This window comes from Lichenostomus cassidix, chromosome 6, assembly GCF_008360975.1.
Source record: "Lichenostomus cassidix isolate B80296 chromosome 6, HeHo_3.0, whole genome shotgun sequence".
In the NCBI taxonomy this organism is placed as follows: Eukaryota; Metazoa; Chordata; class Aves; order Passeriformes; family Meliphagidae; genus Lichenostomus; species Lichenostomus cassidix.
In genome coordinates this window covers 20,000,424-20,010,867 of record NC_139487.1, presented here as the reverse complement: position 1 = coordinate 20,010,867, position 10,444 = coordinate 20,000,424, and the positions used below count along the sequence as shown (strand labels likewise).

At 43.5% G+C, this 10,444-nt stretch overlaps 1 protein-coding gene across 1 annotated transcript; it reads right to left on the bottom strand.

Annotated features, from left to right (window-relative positions):
* Positions 1 to 565: 565 nt before the first annotated feature.
* On the bottom strand, positions 566 to 9,068 carry POFUT4 (protein O-fucosyltransferase 4). Its single transcript, XM_085065541.1, has 3 exons — positions 8,251 to 9,068; positions 6,341 to 6,966; positions 566 to 1,486 (listed from the first exon to the last, which is right to left on the bottom strand). The coding sequence occupies exons 1-3, from the start codon at positions 8,968 to 8,970 to the stop codon at positions 1,339 to 1,341; spliced, it is 1,494 nt and encodes a 497-aa protein (XP_084921667.1). The 5' UTR covers positions 8,971 to 9,068; the 3' UTR covers positions 566 to 1,338.
* Between the last annotated feature and the right edge of the window lie 1,376 nt (positions 9,069 to 10,444).

Sequence of the window (10,444 nt, the reverse complement as noted above, 5' to 3'; positions counted from 1 at the left end):
CCAGTGATAGTCATGGGTCTGAAGTCTTTGCTGTCCAGGTGTCCTGATTTTAACATGGCAATATTGTTACGTCACCTGAGAGGCAAACGTTGAGATGATCATTACCTATACTGGTTTTATGCCTACAATACCATATCTGTAACACTATGAAGGGGAATTTGAGGGGAAAAAGAAAGATACTAGCTGATCCATACAGCACTAAGCAATAGACAGTGACTTAATTATGGAGACTCTGTAAGCAATACAGGCTATGCAGAAAGGAAGATCTATCCACATGTTGTCCCTTAGGAACTCCAGTCACTGACCAGGATCACAGTGTGTTAAGATTTGGTACAGACACAAAACCATCCCAGTGCACCTGGTTGTGATCACCCATTTCAGCATACAAAGACTTCAAGACTTGTATCGAAAGTGCAGAGACCACTGGAAAGGCACCACTGGTAAAATGTATTTGTCTTTGCAGAAAGCTGCATTACTCAAAAGGAACAAATCTAAGGCCTCTGAATTGCTAGCATTAAGGAGATAACAGTAAGTCACAATTACAGATTTCAGATTTGGTGGTAACTTTACCAAAGCATATGAATTTTATTTTGTTCTACACAGTACCAGCTAAGACACTTTCTGAGGTGAAATACTTTGTTGAAAGTTGCAAATTAAATAATTTGTTCTCCTATCCCATTGTACATATCATCTGCTAAGTTAGCAAAAGAGGAAAATTAGGCAGAGAGTAAGTGACCTGGCCAAAGTTATTCAGTTACCTTGAAAAGGAGTATTTGAGGCATGTTACCTGGGGAGAAGAGACTTTATTTCAGCAATTTCATAAGGCACGATTGCTCTCCACAGATGTGTCTTTTGTAATTCCATCACTGGAAAAGCCATTTGTTAATAGCAGCTAAAAGTACATCTTAATGAAGAAAGTATGTGACTGATAAAATACTTATAAAAACAATTAATATTTTGATGACTTAAAAAAATCCCTGAAATAACTTAGGGCACTTGAGCAAGAGCCTGAAGTCATGTAAGACACAATGTAAGTCACAATGTAAGTATAGCAAATGCAAAAGGAGAGTAAATTCCTCTTTTGCCCCACATGTTGACACCTGCAAGTCAGGAGTGGCTTCACACCAGAGCTGAAACTCAATTCAAAGCAGTTGCTAACATTTCCACTGCTCAAATCCAATCATAACAGAAACTTACTCACTTCATGCACCACAAAAAAATTGTCTCTGTGAGGGTTTTTTGGTTTTGTTTTTTTCAAGGCAACCATTTGAAGTGAGGTAAGAATTCACAGTCTCAACTGTCAATGCAGTTTTCAAATCAAGCTCTTCCAAGGATGGGTCAGTGTTGCCTCGTCCTCTTGAGAAAAATCTCATGCATATAGTCCCAAAATCTTCCCTGATGAGACTCATTGCGATGAATCATAGTGGTGAGGGCCTCACCCTGATCAAGGCTTTGCCAATAATCCTGCAGCCACATTTCTTTCCAACTGAAATAAAAAAGAGACACCACCACAAACAATTAAAAAAAACAAATGAGTGTGCAGCTGTTATAGCACTGAAACCATATTTTTCTTTCCCTTAAGAGGAAAATTGGCCCAGAGAAGATCATAACAAAGTATGTTGTTACTGTGCCATTGTGCTCCAAGTAATTTAAAGAAACTTGCTATGAAAATTCTCTACAGCAAATATAAGTTCACTGTTAGCTTTACAACATTCTAGAAATATCAGCATATATCTGTGTTAATCATAGAGACTAAATTACTAATTGTAGAGAACAAAAACTTCTACTAAAATAAAATCCATCCCAGAGTCGTTATACTGTTTTGAGAGTAGGTTTCCCTGGCCAGTATGCATAGAACAGCCTAAGAATCCTTTTTTTCCCAGATAATCCATTTTAACAATTACAAACTCAGGTCACACATGACAGGGACAAAAATCATTATATACCTCAACACAGATTCTATTCTTTATCTCCAAACAACACGGTCGAGTATGGGCTGTCTCTTCTTCAACGCGTTCAGTCTCAAACTTTTCACAGTACAGACTGTATCACTGCAAATTTCAGCAATTCTCTTCCTGTTCATGACCACATGGACTACTTCTCTTACTTGTGTTTTATCAAGGTGTGCTGATCTTTTATCTCTTCTGCATTATTTCTGCTACCCAGAGACAAATCACAAATTTTGGAAAAAAAGGACCAAACATGTTGCTCTTTATAATACGTCCATACGAATTAACCAATACTTGTTAACTTATATACAGAATTTTTTGCTTCTTCTCCCTCCAAATCACAGAAATAAGTACAGTGGCTCCTGCCTTCCCTCTGTACACCATACATTGAATCCACTGTGACTGCACTGCCCAGAAGCAGATCTCTCCCATCACTCTAGGAAGGCCAAAAGAAAAGCACAACACATCCTAGTGCCTGCCTTTGTAGAGAAGCAAACAGCTTGTACCCCATGGGAATCAGCTTTCTGTGGTCAGCAGCATCACCTGTGACAGTACATTTCTGCAGAGCACACCAACACAAGCCCCAAAGCAAAGCTTTTAACAGAGATTACAATGTGAAGCATCATAGACATAGGCTTACTTCTGCTTTAAAAAATAAGTATCTGCCAAAAGGTTAATTTGTAAAATGCGCCATTTGGATGCACTGTGAGATCACATTGCTTAGCAGCTAAATTCATTAACCTTTGTTCAAGGACTGCCAACATGACTTACTTGCTTTTCAAAACACTGAGTAAGGGCACGTGTTTGGAAAATTAGTCTACTTGCATAAAGTACTACACCCAAGACTAAGTGGCAGCAGGGAACAGAAAAAAACAAAACATCTTCCAGATGAACTCTATGGAAACAACACCAATAGGAATTCCAATATTCAAGTGAAGACTTTATTGAAAGTAATTTTGAATTGCTGCTATTCCTATTTCTTTTAAGAAAATAATTTCACTCTAATTCTGTAAATTGGGAAAAATCAGTATCCCAGGCTGAACAGTACTGTACAAACAGACTGTACATATCACCAGAAACTACCAACTACATAGACCTGAAACATTATTACTATGAGATACAGATCCATCTTTAATCCTGAATGATTATGGGATTCTATTGCAAGGGACATCCTACAGTGACCACTTGGCAAATCTGATACACTGTTAACATTTTTTCTTGTCAAAAATAAACTGTGACATCAACATAAAATGGAATTTAGCAAAACCATGGTGGTTTCACAATTCCTCTGTCAAAGGCACACTGGCTTCTCTTTCCCTTTGCCACCATAAATGAAAAATTTTGGTAACTGAAAAATAATTTTCACTTACTCTTCTGAAAGTTAGTTACATTCTCAAACATCCTACTTTCAGAAAACGAGCCCCTCTCAAGGAAACAAACCAAACATTTCTCTCACAAAGATGGGTGACTGAGAATAACTGGAGATTCCCTGAACAGATATTATACTCAGCAGCAGCACTGCAACTCACTACTTCCTGTACAAAGCAGCTAAGAATTCCATAGATCGTAGTGACTGACTATAATCTGACATATACAACTGCTTGTTCTACAGACCTCTTCTTTACACTCACTTGGGTGTGGAACCCAGGAGCCCAAATACAAGTGAGGCTGCAAGTGTAAAGATTTAGAAACCACATCTCCACACATACAGCTAAAGTTGTAAGTGTGCTGCAGCTACATACACCTACATAGAGAGAGATTCTAATTGCAACAGCATCCTGTCAATTCAGCACATCTGCCAACCCTAAAAACAAATTACATCTAGGAATAAGGATTAGAGAGCATGCAAATGTGTAGCCCAACCTTACTGTAATTGGGTAATACGCTGTAACATAAACTCCTTTGTTGTCCTCTGAGTTCAGAAGGCTTCAGAACTACAAGTCACAGTGTGTGTTTATAGTCAGACCTTGCATGTTGCATATAGTCTATCACTTGTATCCCCACTAGATCTGTGTCATTTTTACACACCAATGTTTTCTAAAGTAACAAAACACTCCATTGATTGGCTCAATAGGCAACCATCTAAATTGATCACACTGTTAAATAACATTACTGTCAAACTCAGACAAAACATGGGCATGTTTAGCTAATGCTTTGATGGAAATTTTATGCTATTGTCACACCACTTAGAATTATAAGTAATCATGTTCCATTTTGCAAATAAAAATGGTTAAAACTTAGATGCTTATCAGATAGAAACCACTGTACTTCACAGGAGATGCCCATGATCCTGCCTTGGAAGCTATGGACACATATCTTTATAAAGTGAACAGCAGTGAATGTAAAAGCTTCCTGGAACAATTTTTCCAGACACATCTCATGCTTACAAACGAGGAGAATAACTGAGACACAGGAACTTCCACGGGGAAACTGCAGCTTGAATTATGGACAAGCTGTGCAAAACTCCCTGCTGATGACCCCTGTGAAGAATGATGGAAGCACCTGAGCCTGCAAGTGGCACTGGCAGCCACTCTGTGTGTGCCTTCACAGGTACTGCTCTACTGCCACCTGATGCTCAAGCAAGAGAAAACCGATGGAAAAGTAGGAATACTTGTACAGAGTAGGGTGCTGCATAGCATGCAACAACGAAAAAACCCATTTTGCTACTGGGACAATGAGAAAAGCCATTACTAAATAAAAGCTCCAGTAAATCAGTCAATCAACAGAAAACTAAGGATTATGAACCCCTTACCTACAGCATAATTTTTCCATTAGTCAATACAAATATTAATTGTACTGTGAAAAATGCTTTTTAATGGCAAACACCACAACTTTTGTGAAACAGGCATTTCCTAAAAAACCTGTACAACCTCAAGCTTATTTTCCCTTTTAATTTCACTTGGCCACTTTTAAAAGCATCCAAACATAGGATGAAGTAGCTCCCTACACTTACAAAATTCTTACTTTTCTTTGGTGAATGGGTAGCATAATCAAAACATTTCTAGAGATTCTTATCTACACAGAAATTAGTTTTGGGTTACCATACTTAAAATGATGAATTTACATTTTCAACATAGTTTCTTCAAACAGAACAAATTTTAAACTCCTAACACTGTAATTTTAACACTCCTAAGCACTCAATCCCTTAGTGTAGAAAATCATTAACAATGCTGTAAAGTGATATCAACCATGATAAAGTATATTGACAGCTTCCTTCTGGAAATGCATGAGATCTTCCCAATATTTTAAAAAAGTCATTAATGGAATACTACAGTGAGACTGACCTTGGAACATTGAAATCTTTGGTGACAGCTATGAACCTGAACAAGATCTGCTATGGCTGAGGGTTTGTTTATCTTTATGAAGGCTGTCCAATGGCCTATATAAAGTGGATTCTATGTATTTAAGTAATTGCCAAAAACCCCAGAAATTGGTGCAGGCAATACAAAGAAAATTGAGAAACCCGGTGGAATACAAGCATGTTACCACAGCAATACACACCTCAAAAAGTGTACACATAGTTTACTATACTGCAAGAGCCCTTCCTCCTATCAACAGCAATTTCAAACACTGTCAGTGGAAAAATCCAAAGGTTTGGGAACACCCAAGCACTCACTTGTTTTGTACCAGTGCATGCATAGAGTAGATCATGCAACCAACACTCTGCTGTGCCTATCAGAGGTGGTTGCTCAGGGCTGGTGTGGTGAGTACCCTGCTGACAGACTGGCACTACGGATGGCTAACAGTGGACTACAGGCCTGGGAGATTCCAGCAATACTTGCCATCCCTGTGCACACCCCTGGGGACAAGAAGCTACACACTCTATTCTCTGACCTGTGCAGTCCCTCTCCTAAGTGGGATGGCATCCTTCAACACTAGCCAGAGTTCTGTCACACAAAACAGCATTAAGTCTTGTATTCTGGGTGAGCCTAATTTCTGCTCTGAAGTCTAAAGGACTCAACCGGGCCTGCACTGAACATTGGCAACCCCATTCTTAGCACAGTACTTTGTAAGGAGGTATAGAGCTGCTTTTGCTCCAGGGCTGCCAACTGCTTTACCATCACTGTACTGAAAAACATTCCCCTGCCCCAAGCAAAGAGGCTAAAATAGACAGAGGATAACCACACTGTCTGAGATCACAGAGTATTTCAACAGAGCATTATGAGTGCCTCACACTCCTCTTTCAATTGCTAACACCACTGTCCAAGCCTCTTGTTCAGCCTCACTGTTACACAGTATTAGCAGAATTCCTACACCACCCACAAGACAGAACATAAAATGTATGTGGAGATGTAACGAGAGCTCCTTTAAAGTACAAAGCATTATTAGCATTACAGCTCCTGTTATTTGAAGCTTTTCTCCCTTCAAAATGTATAATACCAGCACATTACCTGTCTCCCTCAGAGAGGTCTTCAACACTTCCAAACCCAGGGGTTGGCATAGGACATCCCATGTGCTTGAACTGAGCTATGTGAGGCCTGGGAGCTGGAATTTTCCCACGAGACTTTTTGTGTTCCTGCTCCTCTTTGACTCGGGTGTTCTCCTTGTCACAGATGAAACACTCGAAGCCATTCAGGTAATTGGGCAGAGTCATGTCATTCACACCCCACTCCCGCTTCTCCAAGCTCTCCAGCAAGAACTGGTTTTTGATTCCATCAACGTTTTTATACTCTAGATACTTCAAATATTCCTCTCCATTCTTGTCCAGGAAATCAAGATACTTTGCCAGCTCTCGGGGGCTGTCAAAATCATCTATAAGAATGATGGAGAGGTTGTTTGGCATCCAGTCCCGCACAGCTGGGGAGCCTCGGTACACTGGGACAGCACCCAAATGCATGGGACGCCACAGCTTCTCTGTCATGTAGTCATCACATATGGCATTCTCCAAGGCCAGATGAAACTTGTATCTGGCGATAAAAGTCATAAATTCAGAATCTTCTGTAGTGGCTGTAGAAGTGTCTCTCAGTCGCTCACTGGGGAGCTCACGGTTATGCAAGCACTTCCCATAGGAATCAACCTAAAATAACAAAGAGCATCTTTATAAAGTGATTTGTTTCCCTGGAACTTGTTTTCAGACCCTGTAGCTCTTGTAAAATTCCTAACCTGGATCAGTTTGTAGCTACGTTAATTCAGCTTCACTTTCACTTTAAGTTCTTTCCCTTGTGACTATTCCTTGACTCCCAGTTCTACCAATTTTAGAGGAAACCAAGTGCTGAGTTTCAAAAGCAACATTGAACCACACTACAGAGGGTCAAGGGGAGCACACAGATGCCACCTAAAATGTATTTACTTCTGGATAAATCAGAACAAGTAAGGAACAGCATTCAACTCTCTCTATAACGATTTAAATGTCTTCAGTCTACTTAACAGAGACCCTGTGCTTTTTCAAATAGTTATTACAAATAGTTCCAGCCAGTATCGGCAGGCTGACAAAACTTTTCCATTTGTTAGACTGAGAAAAATTGGTATGAGGAGCTAAAATAATACTGACTAAAAACACAAGACAATATGCTTGAACTGGAACCTGCATAATACTTCGACAATACAGTAATTATTTTAAAAATTCTTTTGTCTTTGCTTCACTACTCAGTACATTATGACCTTACACAATAACTGAATCATAATCAAGAGAAATAACAGAAACCACTAGGAAAAGATGTTTCTGGCAAAGTCTAAAAACAGCGGGTTTTTTTTTTTAATCAATCTAATATCCTTCAAACTTTTTAAGAGAAAAAATGCAGTATGCTTTTCTTCTGCTTGGAAGAAACGACATTATTTTACTTTATGAAGCTATTCACCATCAGCTGTGCCAAAGCACTATAAGCCATCATAGAAACACGGTCCTACCACAACACAGGTAAGGAGCAGATTCTCAAAATGGAGCAACCTGCCTTTTAACTGCACTCCAGTACTTTCCAATAGGAGTGAGGCTTGTAAATGGACAGTCTTCCTATTTGCTAACTACAAGGTCCAGAGATTTCAACAACTTCCAGCACTTGGTCGACAAGACCGAGCTTATTTAGGCTTTGCCCAGCTTTTGACTGAACCCGAGTCTGGCCAACTCCACAACTAACATCTGCATCAGGCCTACCTACTGACATGCGGTGTAGTCTAGATCACGCTTTGGGAAGGAATACAACTAGTTTTTCTGTCCAGCTTGCAGTCAGCATGCATCCCGTTATGATTCGTGTCTTGGCTAAAAACAAGGACAAACAAACCCCATTAAAACGAGGCGGTAGAGGGGGGCAGCCGAGTGTTCCCAGCTCCGCCAGCAGCTTCGCCATGCCCTCAGCGCACCTACCTGGATGTACTTCATGAGCTCCCGCACGTAGCGGTCCCTGTCCGAGGGCACGTCGCAGTGGGACTGCATGTACAGCACCGGGCCGTAGCCCTTCCGCCGCCACGCGTCCTTCTCGGCCAGGGACACGGCCGGGGCCCGCAGGTACGCGGTGCCGGGCAGCCACTGCAGCGTCAGCGGGTAGTCGGACTCCCGGCGGAAGGTGGCCGTGTAGTTGAAGAGCCGGATGCCGGGCGAGTGCGAGAGCAGGTAGTTGTTCATGGGGGACTCCTCGTGGAAGAGCGCCCAGGTCTGGTGGGGCAGGCGGGGCAGCGGCGCCTCGTACGCCCTGAAGTCGGTGCCGTAGAAGATGAGCGCCTTGGTGCGGCGGTGCCGGGCCACCCGCCGGCTCCGGGTGACGAGGCAGGAGCCGCGCGGGCAGTCGATGCGCTCCGTGTCGCCGGGGAAGTGCGGAAAGAGGCTCCCGCTCCACCACAGCAGGATGGGCAGCGCCTTGTTGCTCCGCGTGTCGTTGTTGCCGGGCCCGCGGTACGACGCGGCGGCGACGAAGGCCGCGCCCGGCGGGACGGCGTCCTGCGCCCACCCCTCGGCCCCGCACGGCTCCGCCGGCCCGGCCGCTCCCTCCGCCGGCCCCTCCGCGGCCAGCGCGGCCCCCGCACCCCAGGCCAGCGCCAGCGTCACCCACAGGCCCGCAAGCCCCCGCCGCGGCCCGGCGCCCCCCATGCCCGGCCGGCCGCCCCCCGGGCCGTGCCCCGGGCCCGCCGCGCCACCCCACCCCAGGAAGAGGCGGCGGGCTCCGCCCCCGGCGGTACCGTCACGGGCCGCGGGAGGGCCCGGGGCTGGGCGGCAGCGGCACCGCCTTCCCCGCCCCTCACCTCGTCCGGTCTAAGCCCAGCGGGAGCGGCTGCGAGGGGCAGCGACACGTACCCCTGCTCGGTCAGCAGTGTGCAGCCTTGCTGCAGCGGCCGGACGAGGTGACCTAAGCATAGCTCCCTCCCAGCCGCACCGTACTATGGCTGAAGCTGCTGTGAACCTCTCTGCCGCTGCCGCCCCCGCACCCGTCTGTGCAAACGGCGGCCCCGCTGTACCTGCAGCTGACAGCGATACACCCGAGCCGTTCCACGGAGGCACAGCAGGCCGCGAGTGAACGCACCTGCAGTGACAGGGCTCCTGCACCAAGCAAGCGGTCAGCTGCTACAAGAAAGAGCACCCAGATTAGCTCCTGCTGAATACTATAAAGGGAAGGAACAGAAAACATCTTTTACCAACACAAATCTTGTGTTTGGTTGGGGTTTTTTTTAATATAGTTTTAAAACTCCCTTGAAAACTGCTTTTCTTTACTAACCTTGAATAACTCCTGTGGTGTTAAAACATTCTGTAAATGGGACAGTGGTTTGGGCTACACTATGTAAATCCAACAGACATATGCTAGAATTATCACTCAGTTGCTCAGTTACACAATTGCTAATAGCTCCAAATTAACTTTTAAAGCAATATTTATGAATTATCAGTTATAATACAGGACATTAGTTAGTATGGACACAAGGCAAAGAAATATTCTTTAGCTGTGTTAGAAACAAGTTAAATCGGGACTAGTTTTCCTTTCCCTTGAAAAGTTAGGTGTAGACACTCCTCAAGCCTGCTCCAGCAGCATCACAAAGTCCTCCCCTTGGGCCGCAAGGGGAGGTACCAGACATGGGCTCTCCAAGGCAATTTCCACAAGCATCAGAACAGGTGCTGCACAATTTACTCCACACAATGTACAAGATCCACAAGGCCCATCATTATCGCGCCAGCTCTGTGGCAGATTCTGGACATAACGTACACTCTATGGGAGAGGCATCTCAAAAATATTCTACAGCAAATTTAGTATTATTGGATATTTAGCAATGATTGTCTTGTGCTTTCATACATATTTGTTGTAAGGTTATCAGCAAACTGTACAACATCAATATTCACAGGTCAGTTATAACCAGCCAAGTTACACTACCAGTTCACTCTGAACTTTATATTTGCAATTAGCAACACCCCCGGCAAAACAAAAAAAAAGAAAACAAAAAACCCAACCAAAACAAAAAAGCAAAAAATAAACAAAATTCCAAAGCAAAACAAACCAAAAAACCAAAAAACACCCCCAAAAAACCCTAAGCAAACCAAACCCAAAAAACAAACAAACAAAACCAAACAAAAACCCCAA